Source organism: Notechis scutatus, chromosome 3 (assembly GCF_049901735.1).
Source record: "Notechis scutatus isolate UNSWTSFEM ecotype Mainland chromosome 3, rNotScu1.2, whole genome shotgun sequence".
Lineage (NCBI taxonomy): Eukaryota > Metazoa > Chordata > Lepidosauria > Squamata > Elapidae > Notechis > Notechis scutatus.
The window spans coordinates 158,640,950-158,661,493 of record NC_142011.1 but is presented as its reverse complement, the minus strand read 5'-3'; the positions used below and the strand labels follow the sequence as shown (position 1 = coordinate 158,661,493).

Genomic DNA, 20,544 nt, shown 5'->3' with positions numbered 1-20,544 from the left:
GAATTTGCAGTTTAACCCTGGAATTCACTATCAAATTACTATTATTCCATGTTAAATGTAACAATGCTTTATTATATAATTAATAATAAGTAGCACATTTCATATTTACTTCTATCTAATTTATACTACAATAATTTGAACTAATGAAAATGCATGACAAGTATATAAGATTTGATTGCTATTAACAGTAAAGGAATGAACACAGCAGCAACCTGTTTTTCTATTCTAGATCTTGATGAAGCACCATCTGTAAATCCTTCCAGCATAGAAGGCAATATGGATTCTGAGACAGAGAAAGAATCTCTGGCTAATGACAACAAACATGTTTCCAGTAAGACATCTCTTCCATCAGCTCTTGATGAATATGAATTCAAAGATGATGATGATGAAGAAGTTAAGAAAATGATAGATGATAGACAAATTCCACGGAAAGATCTGAGAAAAGAAGATATGTCTGAAACAGAACAAAGTAACTTATTTCTTTCACAGGAAAAACTATCATTTCCAAAATCATTTAAAAATAAAAAACAGAAACCTTCCAGAGTCCTATATTCAAGTTCTGAAAGTTCAGATGAAGACATTCTTCAAGACAAAAAAATAATATCTCCTTCATGTACTGTTACAGAAATTTCAAATTCCGATGCAAAGAGTAAAAAAGAATATGTTTATAATGAATGTAAACAAAAAGGAAAAGTTAAAAGAAAACTGAAAAATCAAAGCAAAAATAAAGAAAATCAGCAATTAAAACAGGAAAAAGATCATTCCAAATTGACAAACCTGAGTGTTTCTTTGTTAGAATCATTAGACAAAAGCAAAGAAGATGATAATTTTCGAAAAACATTTAGCCCGAAGGAGGATTCTTCTTTGTCCTTACTCCATATTACTCCTAGTAGATCCCCTAAACATTCATGTGGCATTAATGAAAAACAGTCTTCCACATTTAAACAAGAAAATGTTAAAATTTGTTTATCTCCAGAAGGGTCAGAGGTAACTTCACAATCTGAATTAGTTCGATATGACCATAATGCAGATACTGAATTTCTTTTGGAAAATTCTAGTAATAAGTCTTACAAAAACAGAGACAAAAGTAAGCATCAGAAAGAATTTATTTTAGAATTTAGTGAGAAATCCAGTCCTAAACTTAAAGATGAAGATAACAGTCCAATCTTTGAAAATTCTGATACTGTGATGAAGAAGACTGACAAGGAGGGTAAAATGCTTAAAAAGCATAAATTGAAGCATAAAGAAAAGGATAGGGATAAGCATAAAAAGGAACAGGATGGAGAGAAAGAAAGATGTAAGCATAAGGAAAATTCCAAGGATGTCCAGAGGAATGTTGAGTTTGATAGAGAATTTTGGAAAGAAAATTTTTTCAAAAGTGATGAGGCAGAAGATACGTCAACTGTAGATCATGACCCTCAAGTGTCCGAGAAGAAATCTAAATTGGAAAAGATTTTAATTAAAGAAGACAAATATGTGAAAGAGAGAAGCTTTCAAAAAGATAAAAATTTTAGAGAAGAAAAAGAAAGAGAAAAAACTAAAAAAGAAAATGACAAGGAAGAGAAAACAAAAGACCATAGCATATTTCTTGATAAAGAGGCAGATTTTTTCTCTTTAGGCGTTAGGGATATGTCAACAAATATAACTGTAATAGACAAGGAGGACATTGATAAACCAGAAAAAAAGGATCATAAAGAAAAAAATGAAAAGCGAAACTCTTCTGCTGAAAAAATAGAAAGAAAAAATACAGATAAAGAGAAAAAAATAAAATGTGAACACAAATCAGAAAAGGATAAACCAGATTCTCTTGAAAATAATGAAAAAACAAAAGAAAAGGAAAAGGTGTATGTTCAACAGGTAGAAAAAACAAACAAAGAACATGATAAATTAAAAAGCTTCAATGCTATTAAAAAGGTTGATGACAAAGAAAAAATCAGAGAAAGATTTGAAAAGAAGCATGATAAAGAAAAAAATGATAGATACTTTTCGGAATCTAAAGAAAAATCCAGCAATGATAAGAAATGCAAGAGTTCCGAAAAGGATAGTGAATATTCAAAAATGGAAAAGGGTAGAAACAAAGAAAAAGAAATGGAAAAAAAAGAGAAATTGAAAGAACGTGATAGTTCAGTAATTACAAACATGAAGCAAACAGCAGAAGAGAAAAAATGCAGTAGTGAAAAAACTTTATTCTTAAAAGAGAAGCCAAAAGATGAATTGCTGAAAACTCCTGATGGAAGAGAGAAGGATAAAAAAGATAAAGATATTGACAGATACAAAGAGCGTGACAAATATAAAGATAAAATGCAACAAAATAATGTATCTAAATTAAAATCTGAAACTGAAAAGCTTAAATCTAAACCATTACCAGTGTCTAAAGACACTCGACCTAAAGAAAAGAGATTATTAAATGATGACTTGATGCAGACAAGCTTTGAAAGAATGCTTAGTCTTAAAGATCTGGAAATTGAACAGTGGCATAGAAAACACAAAGAAAAAATAAAACAGAAGGAAAAAGAAAGATTAAAGAATCGATCCTGTACTGAATTTAATAAAATAAAAGATAAGGATAAAATAAAATATTCACTTACTGATTCAAAGAACAAAGAACTAATTCGTTCAAAAAGCTCAGAGTTATCAGATGCTTCTGGGAAAGATAAGCAGCTAAAAGATGCTACCAGCAGTAGATCACAGTCAGTTGATATAAAAAATTCTAATGGAAAACCATCCCTAGCATTGGACAGTAGCTTAAGTAGGTCTCCTAGATCAGAAAGTGAAAAAACTGGACTAACCTCCAGATCAATATCCATGATTTCAATTGCTAGCTCAGAGGATTCTTATCATACTACAGTAACTCCTCCAAGACCTGTTGTTGAGTATGATTCAGATTTTATGCTTGAAGGATCTGATTCTCAAATGTCTTTTTCACATTCACCATTTTTGCCTAGTGCCAAATCACCTGCAAACTATGAGAATGATAGTTTGTCAGAGTTGCCAGAGCGCAATAAAGCACTTACTTTAAACAGACTTCCTCCAGCTTATATTAGATCAGCATCAGTTGAAGATGTAAAATTTGTTATAAATGATTGCAGATCAGTTGTAGAAGTGCGTAGATGCAGTATGCCAGTATGTATTTATGAAAATACAAAACAGTCCCGAGTACCAGAAGAAAGTAATCACAATACTTTACTCTCAGTTCAAAGTTATAATACTTTTCCTAAAAATGAATGTTGCAATTTGCTTGAAAAGGATTCCCAGAATGGATTGACCAGCTTGTATTCCAGTTCCACTTTATCCCCAAGTAGACCTGTTCATAAACCTAATGCATTAGATGCAGTTGGTAAAAACACTGCTCCCTCAAGCTCATCAGGAGAGAGTCATACATATTCAGAACATAATAATACGACTCCATCAAGTAAAACATGGGATGTGCCTTTGGATAGATTTATTTCATTAAATAGTGACTGTTCCTGTTCAAATTATTCAGGCTGTGAGCTTGATGCAACAAATGCCTCAGCCATAACTAATTTTGAAAATAAAACTATGAAAGAGCAGAAAAGTTCTGAATCTTTTTATCATCATGCTGAAAATGTATCAAATCCTACATCCCAGGAAATGGCAGAATTTTTGTCTGTTCAGTCATGTTGCCCTTCTCAGATTCAGCCAAGCACAGATACAATTTATATGTCAAAGCATGTAGCTTTGTCAGATACAAACAGCCAAGAGCTTCTTATTAAGAACCCACAAAATTCCATTCAACCTAGCAATTCAATCTTAGACATAGATGCCAGCAAAAAAAAGATAGAAAAAAATGTCTTCTTGTCAAACAACAAAAAAGCAGATATGCTTATCACAGTTTATCCTGAAAATATTACTAAAGATATTTCACAAAATTTTGAAAAGGATTTTGTTGCAAATGATCCTCGCTTACACTCCAGTGCAAATCCATCTGCAGTAAGTAAGCTCATTTATAAAACGTCACAAGCTGAAGAACTTGATACTAGTGTAATTGACATTCAGTTCCAAGGTGAAAAAGCCCATTCCATTGACATCTGTTCATCTCATATGGCTGGTAATAAAAGTGACCTTGATCTTCAAGAGCTAAACGGTAGAACACTGAAAGGAATTACAAGTGAGTACAATAGAAATTTTTTTAATATGGATAGTGCAGAAAATAATTCAATGGAAGAAAGGCAACAGTATCTACCACCTAATTTGGAAAGCCATTCACAGTTAACTGGACATGAAGTACATAAATATAGTCCAACTATTAAATTAGAATTGGAAGAAGCAATAGAAGATCCTAAAGCACAACACTATGAAATTCCTCAAAGAATTACAAGGAATAGAGCAAATATCCTTGCTAATCAAAGTAAGCAGAACCTTTCTGGTTGTTCCCAGATCTCAGAAAGAGATTTTGATTCATCAGCCTCTTTGAAAGGACGGATAAGATTAACTGAGGAAGAAGATGCTCAGCCACATCATCCACGTAAAAGAAAGCTGTCACGTGTTCCTCAGCCTGTTCAAATAAATGCATCTTTAATGCAAGCTAAAGAAAAAACTCACCAGTCTCTGGCAGCTGTTGTAGACTCTCTAAAACTAGAAGAGATTCAGCCATACAGTTCAGAGAGAGCAAATCCGTATTTTGAATATTTGCATATAAGAAAGAAAATAGAAGAGAAACGTAAATTACTATGTAGCGTTATTCCTCAAGCACCCCAGTATTATGATGAATATGTAACCTTCAATGGATCATACCTCCTAGATGGCAATCCCCTGAGCAAGATATGCATTCCAACAGTAAGTAACTAGGAATTTGAGTTACTATAGAATTAATTGTTGGCTCTTAGTTGTTGCTTTCAAAACTTCACTTCATTGTAAGTTAACAATATCAGTGTTTATCTTGCTGATATGCTCAGTCAGAAAATGCAGACATAATCATGTTTTACTCATGCATTCACTCCTTCAACAAATATAAAATGCATATTATGCAAATAAAGAATTTAAAAAAGATTTATTGAGTGCATCATGAAAAAAATTGCACATGGTACAACCAGCTAATTTATAGAAGTTAGATTTCTTGGCCCCTCTTCAGACAGGTGATACAGAAGAAATTGTGTATTTGGAGAATGTCAGAGTGTGGATGGAAAGGAACAGACTTAGATTTAATCTTTTCAAAGCTGGTTGATTTTGGACCTTTGGCTAAATTATTCCAGGGTAATACTTGGGTTTGAATACGGTTGCATTCCTCTGCTCAGAGGTGCTCTGCAACTTTGAGATGCTCCTAGGCTGACAGTTCCTGCTCAAGTACATTCCTCCATTTTTTGTTAATTACATAAATTCCTATGCATAGTAAGAATAGTTCATCAGCATTTATACAAAGAAATGAATGCAAATTGGCTTAGTTATCATGCATTAATGTGGTACTTTGGTGAAAAATCATCTTATTTATCCTATATCAATTCATAGATATACAACTTCCCCCCATAAATATCTATGAAGACAGACTGATAAAAATAAATAGGAGAAAACAAGAAGCAGGAGATGCAGATAATAACACAGTTGGTTGCCTTTGCAAATTAACTAAAGATAGCAATTACTTGAGAGTATTTAATCAAAGAAATTTTTACCCTTTTTAAAATATATATCTAAATAAGGGTTTACTCTCTTTCCTTGTTCAGTTACATTATCTCTCATCTCCATTTGGTTTTGTTCCTCCCCTTTCTCTTTTCTTTCCTTCTTTCTTGTTCTCTTCAGCCTTTATTTTGTCTTTTTAGTTGTTTCTTGCTATTTTTCGGGGAAATAAGGAACGCATGTGTTTTTCTATGTGACAATGAATTGTGTTTGAGGGAAATAATGGTTGGAATATATACTGTAGATGTGGGATTTGTTTTATAAAAGAGTTATCTTACTTTACAAGCAATTTTAATTATTTATTGCATTTAATAGTTCCTTGTTATGTTACATCTATCTATCTATCTATCTATCTATCATCTATCTATCTATCTATCAATCTATCTATCTATCTATCTATCTATCTATCTATCTATCTATCTATCCTTAAGTTTTCGCAGGTATTTATATGTATGGTATTCAGCTTTGTTCGGGTATTTTCCCACGTCATTATAGTTGTGCTTTTAAAGTTGTAGCAATGTTTCAGCAGAATCTCATCTGCCATCATTAGGCTTCTGTATTGTGTTTGTCTGTGAGTCAGACTTTCACAGCTGTTTCTGTTTTAAATTTGGTGCTAGCCTACTGCTGTGCCAGAATGTTTTTTTCTTCATCCTGATTGGTTGGGAGTCTTGGTCTGTGTTTATTGGTCTTGGAGTTTGCTGTGTTCTGCTTGATTGGTGTTTCTAATATCTTCTGTCTGTTTTGTAGCTTTTTTTGTCTTGATTGGCTGGCAACATTGTGTTTCCTGTATTGGAGGCTTTTAGTGCGGCTTGGCTCCGAGTAAATGGACAGCTATCATTTGTTAGGAAGCTAGGTTTCATCTGGGTGCCTGGTTGGGGTGTGTTTGAGCTGGAGGTATCAGGGGGAGTCTGTTTGTGCCCAGGTGTTTGCCTGGCTTGTGGCATGGACATTTTTTTGTTTGAGAGTGCAGGCTTCCAGATAATTGACAGTCTGGTGGAGTCATCTCTTCTATTCATGCTTTCAGGTCTTTTTTCAATCTCTATGGCTTCTCTGATAATTCTGTAGCTGGGGTTTTCTATAGTGGCTAGGGTTTTGGTGCCATTGAAGTCAATCCTATGACTTGTGGCTTTCATGTGTTGGACTAGTGAGGAAGTGTGTTCCAGCTTTTTTACTGCATTTTTGTGTTCATCTAGGTGGGTACTTATTCTTCTATTGGTCTGTCCAATGTATGTGGCAGGGCATGATGCATAGGGGACTTCATATATGCCTTGGTTTTCCAGGTCAATTTTATCTTTGGGGTTTCTTAGGATGGCTGCTATTTTTCTGTCTGTTTTGAAGGCAGTCTTGATGTGATGCCTGTGTAGTATCTTACTGATTTTGTCTGTAGTACCTCTTATGTAGGGCAGGACAGCTGTTCCATAGGTCTGTTCATCTTCTAGGTCTCCATTCTGTCTCAGTGTGTTTTTGTGGATCAAGCCAGTGATTTTGCTTTTGTGGAAGCCGTTGGCTGTCGGTACTTTAGTCACGGTGCATAGTTCAGTCTTTATGTGTGTCTTGTCTGCCAGGCATTTGGTTCTGGCAATTAGTGTTTTGGCCATGGAGTTTATCTGTGCTGGGTGGTGGTGGGATTGGGCGTTGAGGTAGCGGTTGGTGTGTGTTTTCTTCTGGTATATGGTGTGTCCTAGTGTGCCATCTGTTGTTTTGTAGATTAGTACATCTAGGAATGGTAGTTGTTTGTTTCCATTTCCATGGTGAATTTGATTTTGGGGTGTGTGCTGTTTAGGTGTGTTAGGAAATTGTTTAGGTTTTCTTTTCCATGGGGCCAAATAACAAATGTGTCATCGATGTATCTTAACCATAGTTTGGGTTTGTGGGTGGCATTGGCTAGGGCTCTGGATTCGAATTCTTCCATGAACAGGTTTGCAATGATGGGTGACAGTGGTGATTCTATAGGGGCTCCTTCAATTTTCTTGTATCTTTGTCCTTTGTCTATGAAATATGTGTTGGTTAAGCAGTGTTCTGTTAGTTCCATGAGGTGTTTGGGTGGTTGGTATTTATTTTTTATTATTTCAAGAGTTTCTTTTACCGGGACTTGAGTGAATAGTGAAACCACGTCGAAACTTACAAGCAGATCTTCTTGTTCCACGTGTAGATCTTTGATAATTTCCAAGAGGTGGTATGAGTTTTGTACATGTGAAGCTGCTGCTTCAGCATGGGGCTGTAGCTGCTTTGCTAGGTATTTGGCTAGGTTTTGTAGTGGTGCTCCTCTGGAACTGACTACGGGTCTGAGAGGTATGCCTTCTTTGTGTATTTTTGGGAGGCCGTATAGTTTGGGGCATCTGGAAGATTTTTCTCTTGGAATGATTGTCTGTTGAATCTCTTTGCTCATGTGGCTGGTTATAATTTTCTTCTTGGTTATTTTTTCCAGATATGTGGTTGGGTCCGAGTTTATGGATTTGTATGTGGAGTCTTGGAGTAGGTCTGTCAATTTTGTTTCGTAGTCTTTTCTATCCAATACTACTGTGGCATTACCTTTATCTGCTGGAAGTATGATTATGCTGCTGTCGTTCCTTAAGGCTTGCAGGGCTTTTAGTTCCTTTTTGTGCAAGTTGCTTTTGGGTGGTTTGCTTGTGCATAGGATGTTAGTGACTTGGTGTCTTATTCTATCAACTTCATCTGTATTTAATTTAGTTAGGCTGGATTCCACTCCACATATGATGGATTCTGTGGGGATTTTTTGGGGTGCTATAGCATAATTGAATCCTTTGGTTAGGACATCTGTTTCTGTTTTGGTGAGTTCTCTGTTGGAAACGTTGTATAGTAATTGTTTCAGGTGTTGTTGTGAGTTGTTGGGGGCTTTCTTGTCATGTTCTAATTTCTTTAGTTTCTTCAGGAGTTTGTCATTTTTGTAAGTGGTTTCAGTTTCAGCTCACCAAGTTGTAAGTTGTTTTATCTTGTCCCAAAGTAGAGGGTGGATTTTGTTGCTCAATTCCAGGTGTAGAATTAGGAAATCTTTGTTTAATTGATCGAGTTGGAATCTCTTTCCCTGATACCTCCAGCTCAAACACACCCCAACCAGGCACCCAGATGAAACCTAGCTTCCTAATAAATGATAGCTTTCCATTTACTCGGAGCCAAGCCGCACTAAAAGCCTCCAATACAGGAAACACAATGTTGCCAGCCAATCAAGGCAAAAAAAGCTACAAAACAGACAGAAGATATTAGAAACACCAACCAAGCAGAACACAGCAAACTCCAAGACCAATAAACACAGACCAAGATTCCCAAGCAATCAGGATGAAGAAAAAAACATTCTGGCACAGCATAGGCTAGCACCAAATTTAAAACAGAAACAGCTGTGAAAGTCTGACTCACAGACAAACACAATACAGAAGCCTGATGATGGCAGATGAGATTCTGCCGAAACGTTGCTACAACTTTAAAAGCACAACTATAATGATGTGGGAAAATACCCGAACAAAGCTGAATACCATACATATAAATACCCGTGAAAACTTAAGAGAACAAATACACACACACACACACACACACACACGCACGTATGTATGTATATGTCATCCTTGACCTAGCCCTGATTTTTTGGAGTGACTGCTGATTATGTTTATGTACATACAAGTGTGTGTATATACACATTCATTAGGGAAAGAAAAGACAACTTTAGGCTGACAAAAATGAGAAAACTGGACATTGCATAGGCTTTTTATCTAGATTTACCTTTTTTCCTATTCATCTTCTTCTGGCAACAGCATTTTAAATGCATGGTAATATTTTTCTGATGTGTATTGTTAATTACATTCTTGGGAGTCTAATGGATTGGTGATGCAAGATTGCAGATATTTAGAATAATCTTGTATGAACGATCAATTTTACTAGAACCAAGCCTTATATCAAGTCCGACCTTAGATCCCAGTGTATTTTAAAATTACTGTATTTTAAAAAGTTCAAGACAATATACAGCAAGTGTTTCATTTTTATACTCACTTTTGCCCCAATTTTAGCCACCATTTAAATACTGTAATTTTTACTTCCCATCAAATGTATCTTTTACACATTCAAAATATATATCTTTTGCATATATAGATTTATATCAAAGTGATATTTCTTTTACAGATCACACCACCACCATCACTATCTGATCCACTTAAGGAACTCTTTAAGCAGCAAGAAGTTGTAAGGATGAAACTTCGTTTACAACACAGTATTGAAAGGGTAAGAATGTAATAAAGTCTACTGACAGATCACTACTTTTAAGAGGTTTTTATTTTTTAAATGTAAATTATAAGAAATTATATTAAGTTAGTTGATTCAGAACTAAATATTTCCATTTTTTCAAGGGAATTTTAAAATACTAATGCATTGTACATTTTAAACAGGATTCCCTCATAAGTATAGGGAAGGATTAGTTTTTTATAGTGATAAGATGTATCTTTGAGTTAATAAAAGATTATGTGATTTTGCTAAATTATATGTCTTCTAATTTAATTAGGAAAAACTTATTGTTTCCAATGAGCAAGAAGTACTACGAGTCCATTATCGAGCAGCAAGAACTTTAGCAAATCAGACTTTGCCTTTTAGTGCATGTACAGTACTGCTGGATGCCGAAGTATATAACGTGCCTCTTGATGCACAGGTAAAAAAGTTGTTTGAAGAAATACGATAAAAGGAAAATTATTGACATTGTGAATATAAGTTTATATCCATGCAGTTAATTGAAAACAGTAGAAAAGTTGTGTGCCTTGATGTTCTTTCATGAGATTCATTTTCTTGAGATCGTCTATTGATAACTAGTATTGTCTTTGGATGGTTAGGCAACACCCATGAAACAAGTTTTGTGATTTGAGGATCCTGCTAGAACAGCAGGTGGAGGCCATAGTTAAAAAGGCAGTTTTGTCAGCATAAGCTGGTATGCAAATTGCAATCATACCTGCTGTAGAAAAACACAATTATAGTATGTGTCTATGTATGTGTTTGTTTGATTATAATATTTCTATAGTTGTACATCTCAAGCCTACTTCTGGATGGCTCGCACCCCCAAAATAAAACAATATCTACAATAAAACAAATACATTAAAACAAAAAGGACTGGCACTGTAGCTAAATTTTCTCATTCAGCCCACAACAGATTCATCCCATCTACTTCACTGTATCCTAACACTTGGGAAGAAAGCAAGTGTTTTTTTGAAAGGTTAAAAGGATGGGGGCCCGCTGAACCTTGAAGAAGGGTGTGTTCCATAGGCATTAGGCTTTCACAGAAAAGGCACATTTCCTAGGTCCATAAAATGGCAACATTTAAAGGGAAGGGACTAGGAGCCTGACCACCCTATCTGATCTGGTAGGACAGGCAGTTGTTCTCAGTGAGAAGCAGTCCCACAAATAACTTAATCTTGTGCCATTTGGACTTTAAAGATAATAACCAGCATTTTGAATTGCACTTAGAAGGAAACTGGAAGCCAGTGTGCACTTTGCACAACAGGATTGTAATGTGGATGAACCTGGCAGCATACAGTGTTATGGAAGCCACTACATTCTGCAGTAGTTGTAACTTCATATGTTCTTCAAGGGCAAGCCTACATAAAGCGCATTGCAGTAATTCAAGCAGAAGTAACCAAGGCATGAATGATCAAGAGCAAGGCCTCCCAGATGTTATGGAGGTAAAGCAAATTCCACGATTGTAGAAGGACCCCCAAATGGCATACCAGCTCAGTCCAGGGAAGTGCTTTCTCATCCAGAGTCAAAGATAATACCTGGACCTGAGAGATGAAAACGTAAAGCCACTCCATCTAACCAGGGTTGGATCAAGGCTAGTTTCTTCCCATCCAGACCCTTACACCTCCAGGCACTTCAGCCAGTACCATACCAGCATCATCTGCCCTTCAAGGAGTGAAGATGTATAACTATACTGAGGATACTGCACCCCATGCTCAGTGGTTAGGGTTAAGATCCAAGCCTGGGGTGTCCCAATTACAGAGACCTGGATTCAACCTCTCCACCTCCCACCAACACTATCTGAAATCAGCTATGGAGGAAGGAAGGACCACTGCAAAACTGTGCCAGCCAACCTTTAACTCCAAAAACTTTTGCCATCATCACCACTCAATTGAACTACTGTAGCTCACGTTACATGAGCCGTCCTTTAATAATTATTTTGAAACTGGCTTGGAACATGTAGCTTGCATAATTACATACAAAAATATGTCTGAGAGAGTATTCTAAGAGATGTTTGGAGAAGAGGTCCAGGAGAAGGCCTTTTTAGTGGTCTCCCATTATTTAAAACAGTTTTTCCCCATAAAGACAGCTTGTACCCTTCTCTCAATTTTTAAAAGACAGTAAAGATCTAGTCCTGTTCCTCTGAATTTCTGGAATGTAGCATACTATTTTAGGGGCTGCTGTTATGTTGATTATCAGTTTTGGGAAGACTGCATTCATGATCATGGTGGAAAATGTTTTTATGGTTAATGTTGTCATCCATTATGTAAAATTAATAAAATACAATAATACACGATAATATAGTTCTTCAAAATCATGTCTATGTTTTATAACACTGTTCATGGTTCTTCAGCTTTATTCAATAAGGACAAAAAGTTGCTTTTAATTCAGTACAGGAATTAAGGAATTTGTTAGTATGAAACATAATCAGTAATGGCTTCAACACTATAACTTAAGGGGTGGGTTAAAATTCATGAAAAATATACATTGTTAGTTTTTTAAAAATAAAAGAAATATGTCTCTGACTAGTGGTTTTTTTATAAATGAGAAAGGGGAGAACCATTGCTTTTGTGACACCTTAAATTTCATTGAAACATTGTGGGTTGGGTAGACTTCTTGTTTGATCAACCACACCTCTCAAGTTCTTGTGTATATGCCCTAAAGATTTTCTCCATTTTATATTTATGTTACAAATGATGACCACAGATACTTAGAATAAAGTTTTAATTTTACCATGATTGCTGTTGATTTACTAAGCAAATGGCTATAAATATTGCTATAAAATGGTGAGCATTGCAATTATGTTAAAATGTTTCATGTTACAAATTTTCCAAATACATAAAATTCTTTCTATTTATATTAATTCATACATTCCACAAAGAAGGCATTGTGATGCTAATGTAAAATTTCTTTACATTTACATACGACATAGCCAAGTGGGTAGTAGAATTTTTTTTAGATGTTTTATGAACTGTCAGAAGAGTATTAATAGAGCTTACAATGCAGCTGAATTAAAACTATATTATTAAAGACACAGCATATCAAGAAGACACACTGTGGGGGCTATAAAAAGATACAGGTTGATTAACAATTAGGAGGTGCTTCATAACGGGCAGATTTACAACCATCCAGTATCACATTTGCAAACATCATAGCTGGCTTCCAATAAACAAAGTCAAAAGAGAAGCCAGCAGTAAAATTCCAAGTTGTAATCACATGATGTCTCACTTCATGTCCATGGGTGTTTTGCATAACAAGTGCTGCAGAACTGTTGTCATAAATCCAGTGTGGTCAGCTGAAGTTTTGTTTAATGACTGCATCACTTAAGTGACAGAGTTGACAGTCCCAACTGTGAGGTTTAAGGGAGGGCTACCTATAGTGGAAAAGTGATTGTGCAATAAAAATTTATCTGGATTGCCTAGCAAATCACATTTTTAAATTTTAATTCTTCCACTAAATTGAAATAAGAATAATATAACATTTACAGACAAACTGTAGTTATCATTAAACATATAGATCTATCAAAGTCATTGTATAGCATGGTAATGAGTGGTAATAATGAATTACATTAGCCTATAATTAACAGGTATAATATGTTTAATTTACAGACTGATGACAGTAAAGCATCAGTTAGAGACCGATTTAATGCAAGGCAATTTATGTCATGGTTACAGGATGTGGATGACAAATTTGACAAATTAAAGGTACGTATCTTCATTGAACTCCTCCCAAAATATTTTTCAGTTAAAAATTTCTACCGGTAGTAACTTATTAGAAATGCTGCCCACTCTATCTGACTCTTTTGTGTTATTACAAATTCAAGTAGAAATAGCATTTTATCTTGTTCTTTTGCTGAAGAATGTTCCAAAATGTCTGTAGATCTATTCTAAAAAGACTGTATTTGCTGTTAGATTTCAAATGTGAAAGGAATAGTAGAATAGCTGATATAATAGCATTTGTATCCACATTTCTGTTCTGTACTCTAATCAAAACTGTTTTATATTATACTGAGTCAGAAGGAGCAATTCCCACAGTTTCCTTGTATGTAGGAAGCTTTTTCATCCATTATTCTGAGTTTTGTGCAATACTAGAAGAATTGTGTGGTCAGATATTTCTCCCATTGACTAGATGAGTGAGCCAGTGGTGGTCATTGTACACTTTAGAGCAGGGTATCAATCTGGCGGCCCATACGCCGGATGCATCAGGTGCAGGCCACGCCCATCCCAGCTCCACAAAAGTGAAATGCTTTAGAATATAGCAGAATTCTAACTCAGATATTCTTCATACACATTTCCAAGTACACAGTCAAGACAAATAGAAATACATTCAACCATTTTTGTTTCAGTGGAAGTTAGAAAGCAAATTTCCTCATAATTTAAACAGGACCCTATTTGAATGAAACAATATACAGTAAAATTTTAGGCTATGTATAAGACAAGCTAGTGTGCTAAATCGGGGGAGCAGGAAAACGGGAAAACATTTTCAATGTTACTAGCTATAATAGCTAAGACAAATCTCCAAATTAAACAATTCATAAGCAGTGAATCTACACCAATCCTATAATTATATTTGCAATTTAAAGATGCACAGAACATTTCAGAATCAAAATGTTTTATTTGTGGATTGTCTTGCTTAGACTTTGGAATGCAATTCTGATCTAGTGTCCCAGAAGCTATCTAGTTTACAATGTCCAATTTTGAGGTGTGAACAGTTAATTCTATGTCACATCAGGATATTCTGAAAAGGAAATGCTTCAACCATAGATATTTAGCATATTTCAGTGCAGTTCAGAGATGACAAAGCAAGATGAAGCCTATAGGACACACGTAAAGACATAAATTCCTGTTCTTTGGAATCGTATCACTAGAGTCTTAATTATGTTAAAGAGTAACTTGCATATATAAATGCTATTTTCGGGGGGAAATGGTGCAAGATATATTTCTGCATTTTTTAAAGGAAACAGTAAGACAAGACTCACCAACTTTATAGAATAGAAAATATGCATGGTACAAAGTAAAATCCGCTGAAATTACTACAGGTAGTCCTAGCTTACCAACCACCGACTCAACCATTCAAACTTACAACTGTGCTGAAAAAATAACTTTAGAACTATTTATGACTTTCACAGTACCCCAGTCACATTGGTCATCATTACAGTCAACTTTCTTTCTCCTGTATCTAATCTGTTGTTTTCTTCTTTCCTCCTTGCAGAGCAGAGAGATCGGAGAAGAACAAATTAGAACAGAGTAAGCATGCACACAAAGGGAATATACATCAAAATCAATGTACTGGTGCTGACAGCCATGAGTGCACTCAGCAACAGCTGATGTGTTTCCCATTGTGTACCTTATTCTCTTTTAATCCCTTCATCTCCAATTGCTTTGCTCTGGGTAGGGAGTAACAGAATTAACTTCCCTGTAGCTCTTTCTCCACCCAAACAAAAAAAGATGACTTAAACTGGCTGGCCAACCGGCTTCTGGGGACCTCCTTTCTGCAAGTATGCTGAGATAGACACTCCAGCTGGGTGCAATTCATAATAATAAAGGGACCATGAAAATGCCCTTTTGGGTCCCTTCAGATCCTGGGCCAGCCAGGGAGAGATACGCAAAAGTTAATGGATGTCTTTTTGAGGCAAATGCAAATCTCCCCTGTGGACAAGAAGCAATAAAGGAATTCATCAGGAGCTGCAGAGAGAAGCCACCTCACTACTCTGCTCCACTTGGGAGTTGGTGTGCAATAGAACCCTTAGTGAAGGCCCATTGTTAACCACTCACCTTTTCTCGGTTTCCAGGGCCATATTGGACTAGGGTTAACTCTTTGCCATATGCATGACCAGCAGCCCTCATTTCTCTCATGATATCTTCCCATTCAAATGCACTGCCCTACCCAGGTTTGCAAAGTAAGAAAAAGGAAATACCCATGTATGTCTCTCTCTCCTGCCCTGTCAATATCCAAGCCATTTCTCCATGACAAGTCATTTCTCTCCTCTGTTTCGCTTCACTGAACAGAAAGACTTGAGATTAAGGGGTTAGAAGAGAGTAAGGAGGCACACTGTGGGAAATATATTTAGCCATTTGCCAAGCATGCTCACAGCTGTCAGTACCAGTACATTGCTTTCGAAGTGTATTTCTTGTAGTATGCTTCATTCTCTTCTAATCCCTTCCTCTCCAATGATAGAAGCATTTTTTGATTACATAGTGCTGGGGGTGAAAATTACAAAGGTAATGGTTAGCAGGCAAATAAAAGCCAAAAAGTGTGAAATTATTACTCTTTTGTCAGTTTCAACCCAGAAAGCACAATCATGGTTATGTGAATCCACTTTATTTAGCAACTATGTTGCTAGTCCCCATTGTAATTGCTAAACTAGGACTACCTGTAAGTGCATGTAGAATTGAAGCCTAAAAGTGCTATTGTTTTAGAGGATAGATTGTACTATTTTTTAATAATTTAAAGACAAGAGACTATTATTAAAAATTAATATCCAATACAGTATTTGCATTATTATTACTATGTATTAATTTAAAAAAAAAATCTGTAGATAAACTTTGGAATCGGTTATGAGAACCAGGCCAAATCATTTTACAAGTCTAATCAACCTGTGGATTGCCAAAGTGATAGTTCCTGGGTTAATAGAAGTACAGTGTGCTTGTTTATATAGAAGCATGCTTGAGTTAACTAAAGATTCTTCTATTTATTTTGAAACAGACATGTCTCCTGATGAGGCAGCAACATGAAGCAGCAGCTTTAAATGCTGTTCAGAGACTGGAATGGCAGCTTAAACTACAAGAACTTGATCCTGCAACTTATAAATCAGTCAGCATTTATGAAATCCAGGAATTCTATGTTCCTCTTGTGGATGTTAATGATGACTTTGAATTGACACCTATATGACAGCTAGCATTTCTTGCTGTTACAGCTCAAGACTGTGGGATGCTTAAATTACAGCACTAAAATGGAATACTGCCTTTATCAATATTCCATGTATTCCTTCTGAAATGTGCTCCAAATCTCATTCAGTATTGCACATATAAATACCATTTGTTAATAAATGGTATTATTTTAGCCTCTGGGTTCAAAAAGCATCTACTCAATAAATCTATGACAGTCTTTTACTCAAGATTCAACAGCGCTGGCAGCTGTAAGTCCACCAAAAAGTCTTGCTATTTAAAACTTCAGTGGTTTTTATTATTAAACATAAACAACAAAAACCTGTGGAAGAACTTTTAAGTTTGTGGGAATGTGCAGAATGAGAGTGTCTATTCATCTTATATAATTTATAGGTTAACTGTACAGTTTTCTTTTTGGAAAAAAATGTTATATTGTTTTCATTTTTTAAAATAACTTATTTTATACATATTGTGCAAATGTAAATACTCTTGTATTTAATGTTCAGCCCTGTACAAAAATAGATATTTTAATTGTAAAACTGTTTTGTCTAATGTTTATTGGACCAAAATTGTTGTTGTTCTTATCTGTAATGTACAAACAATTTTCTTTTAAAAGCATGGTGTTTGATTCAGCTGCTTGTTCATCACCATTACTGCTAAGATTTGATACTGAGTGGTATTGCATGCTAGCTCAGTTGAATTTTTCCCCTACTACAGGGTACCTAACTGATTGAAATATTTGTTACCAATCCAATATACTGCTTTGTACAGCATCCATTCATTCAGACAAATTTGCATGAATCCCTTTTCATTGTAGTTTGTTGCAGTGCTTATTGGATTATGTCTTAACTCCACAGAGCCATTTGTCGTTTGCTCTGCTGCTACAATGCCATATTTGTGACTTAACTTGAAGAGAGTATTTTGTTTAAAATCTTTACAAGATTAGAAAACCAGCTCTTACATCCTGGTCCCTAAAGGAGTTTTTCAGTGTCCAATTTATTTCCTTTTACATGCCTCTCAATGAGAAATCTTAAATTGTATATTGTCTATTTTAATATTCCCTGATAGAAACATATATAAATAACTGTAAATAACTATGTTTAATAAATTCTATTGGTCATGCTAACAGATGTTTGAATCCTTGTGATTGTGAAATTTTCATTTTTGAAGTTTTATACAATTTGACAAATAAATCCTTGAAAGTTCCATGATAAGATTGTACTTGTATATTCCTATTATTTGTGAACATATAATTAATATTATTATGTTAGCAAAATGCCTGCTATTGTGATGGGGAGTATATAGAAGGCTTTTAGAGATTTGGAGTCAGGACAGTCAACTTTGCCCAAGCTGAGCTTTGGAGCTTTCAAAGTGGTACTGAGTCTTCATACTTTCTTTCTTAATCGACATCATTGAAAATGGATTGCAAATTGCTTTTGGGAATTAAGAACCTTTAGAAAGACAAGTTTTATAACACTGGGTGATTTTTCTTCAATTTTCAGTGAAAGAAGTTTCATCTAAGCTTAAGAACTTAACGATTAAAATGCCAAATAACATAGTATATAATAATAATTATATTTTCCTAAAATCTTATTAAAACATATGCAGATTTTTAATTTAAGAAATTTTTGCCCCAGAAAATGTGAATTAGCAACAAACCTAATAAGAGGACACTTTGAAAGCTGGTCACTAGAGGCAATTAGAAAGAACTGAAGATTATAATGAAAAGAGAACTACTAATACTGAATGGGGAAAAGCATTTTAACTCTGAAAAAAATTGAAGGATATTTGCAGAACTTGCTTACAGAATAACAGAGTTGGAAGGGACCTTGAAGACCTAGTCTAACCCCCGGGAAACCTTATATCATTTTAGACAAATTGCTATCCAATCCCTTCTTTAAAACCTCCGGTGTTGGAGAATTCATAACTTCTGGAGGCAAGTTATTGTACTGATTGTTCTGTCAGGAAAATTTTCTTTAGTTCTAGATTGGATCTCTCTAATAAGTTTCTATCCATTATTTCTTCTCGTGCTCTCAAGTTCTTTGGGGAATAGGTTGTCCCGGTCTTCCTTGTAACAGCCTCTCAAAAATTGGAAGACTGCTATCATGTCACCCTTAGACTAGACTAGACATATGCAGCCTCCAGCCCTCCAAACATCTACAGTATGTTGCTCTCTGCAGTCTATTTGGCAACAATGTACTTATAAATTTAAAACTGTCTCATATAAAGCTGAGTTCAAAAGAGGAGATAGGATACAATTGAGAATCAGGCTATTTTGGATATGGGTTTAAAATTACAGTATAATATTGACTGTTATACAGGATTTACAACTGAAACCGGTAACATTTTAATTGTTAAAAGGGACACACAAATCAGAATACTAACTTGGATGTGTGGATTTCAACTAAGAAGAGTGACTTGGATATCTTTCTTATTTTGGACTTACAAAATGTATTATACCTTTGAAGAAATTCCTGAAAAAAGATGAATTAACTCAGCTCCTAGAACAATATTTAAAATGAAGGAAGATTAAACTTTGAAAATTAAAAATATTTATGAAGTTGACTTATTTGACCAATGTGGATGGGTGGGTGGGTGTTTTCTTTCCTAGTATATTTTAATGGTGTATTTTTTTTAACCAGGACTAAAATAAGGCTTTAAAGGCTTGTTTATACACAAAATATAGGAATAATATATTTGTTCTTGTATTTTTAGAGAAAGTGATAAGCTGTGGTATCAAAATTGAAGGAAAATGTTAACTTTCCAAAAAAGTTTCTGAGAGGAGATGAAGAGATAAGAAATTAATTTGTGGGACCTGATTTGATGGAATTAAATTTCAATATGTTATTTCTGATAGCTCGTAATGGGGATTTCTAATTAACTATGAATGATAAAAGCTCTGGAAATTTCTTTATAAGACAGGAAGATTTTTTATACTTTTAGAGAAAATGATGTTATCATATAAAGTAAATGAAGAGTAAGAAATTCATGGAAATGGCCTTATAACCACAGATTTATGGGCAGAAACATTTGCTTCTCTAAGATGTCTTTCTTTATCATTGTGTTACTACACAGCTCAATGCTGGAGACTAGCAAACTCCTAAAACTAGAGGCAGTCAGTTGCTGATGATCAGTTGATCAACCTGCCTGCTGCTTCGCTTCTTCATATATATGGAACCAGTTAACGGTATACCTAGTTTTTCACACATGGCTTCTCCATTTTGGTTTTCTTTTTGTAAAATAAATGATGACATTGTTGGTCATCAATTATAAAGCCCTTCGTGGCATATGGGGTGGTTTTGGAGGGACTTGCTCTTGTCCAGCTCACTCTATTTACTTTTCTTGTGGAATGTAAAAGTTTTGCTCCTTCCTCCTATTTTCCCTTCAATAACAACCATGTGAGGTGTGTTGGGCTGAGAGAGAATGACTGGCACCAGGTCACTCAGCTGGATTCCATACCTAAAATGGGACTCAGATTTCTGGTTTTTAGGCCACCACCTTAACCACTACACCAGACTGGCTCTTCTCAATTCCTTGGTGCAGTTCTATCCACAGCAATCAGCTGCCTGGAGCATTTGCTACACTCAGTTTAAAGCTGCTACTAGGCTTGTTTGTATATAAGCGCAGGAACTGAAGATCCTTTTTTCTTTGCAAAAGGGATATATGTGAGAGAAAGAGGCAACCATGGTCTCAGTAAGTAATACTGGATACTTAAGCCCTTCATGAAGCTTGGCATTAACTGCAGCAAACAATAACCACTGGCCTATTTTTCCTAGTCAATCAAGTGCTGGGTATGCAC

At 35.2% G+C, this 20,544-nt stretch overlaps 1 protein-coding gene across 9 annotated transcripts in view; it reads left to right on the top strand.

Annotated features, from left to right (window-relative positions):
• The window catches only part of ANKRD12 (ankyrin repeat domain 12), a 67,961-nt gene extending 50,002 nt beyond the window's left edge, over nucleotides 1-17,959 (top strand). For all 9 annotated transcript variants that reach the window (XM_087961523.1, XM_026671918.2, XM_087961520.1 and 6 more), the window contains 5 exons: nucleotides 230-4,797; nucleotides 9,763-9,861; nucleotides 10,139-10,282; nucleotides 13,467-13,562; nucleotides 16,564-17,959. In XM_087961523.1, the coding sequence (XP_087817649.1) occupies nucleotides 230-4,797; nucleotides 9,763-9,861; nucleotides 10,139-10,282; nucleotides 13,467-13,562; nucleotides 16,564-16,749 (5,093 nt within the window). In that variant the 3' untranslated portion in view covers nucleotides 16,750-17,959. The remainder of the gene's footprint in view (nucleotides 1-229; nucleotides 4,798-9,762; nucleotides 9,862-10,138; nucleotides 10,283-13,466; nucleotides 13,563-16,563) is intronic.
• Nucleotides 17,960-20,544: the final 2,585 nt, after the last annotated feature.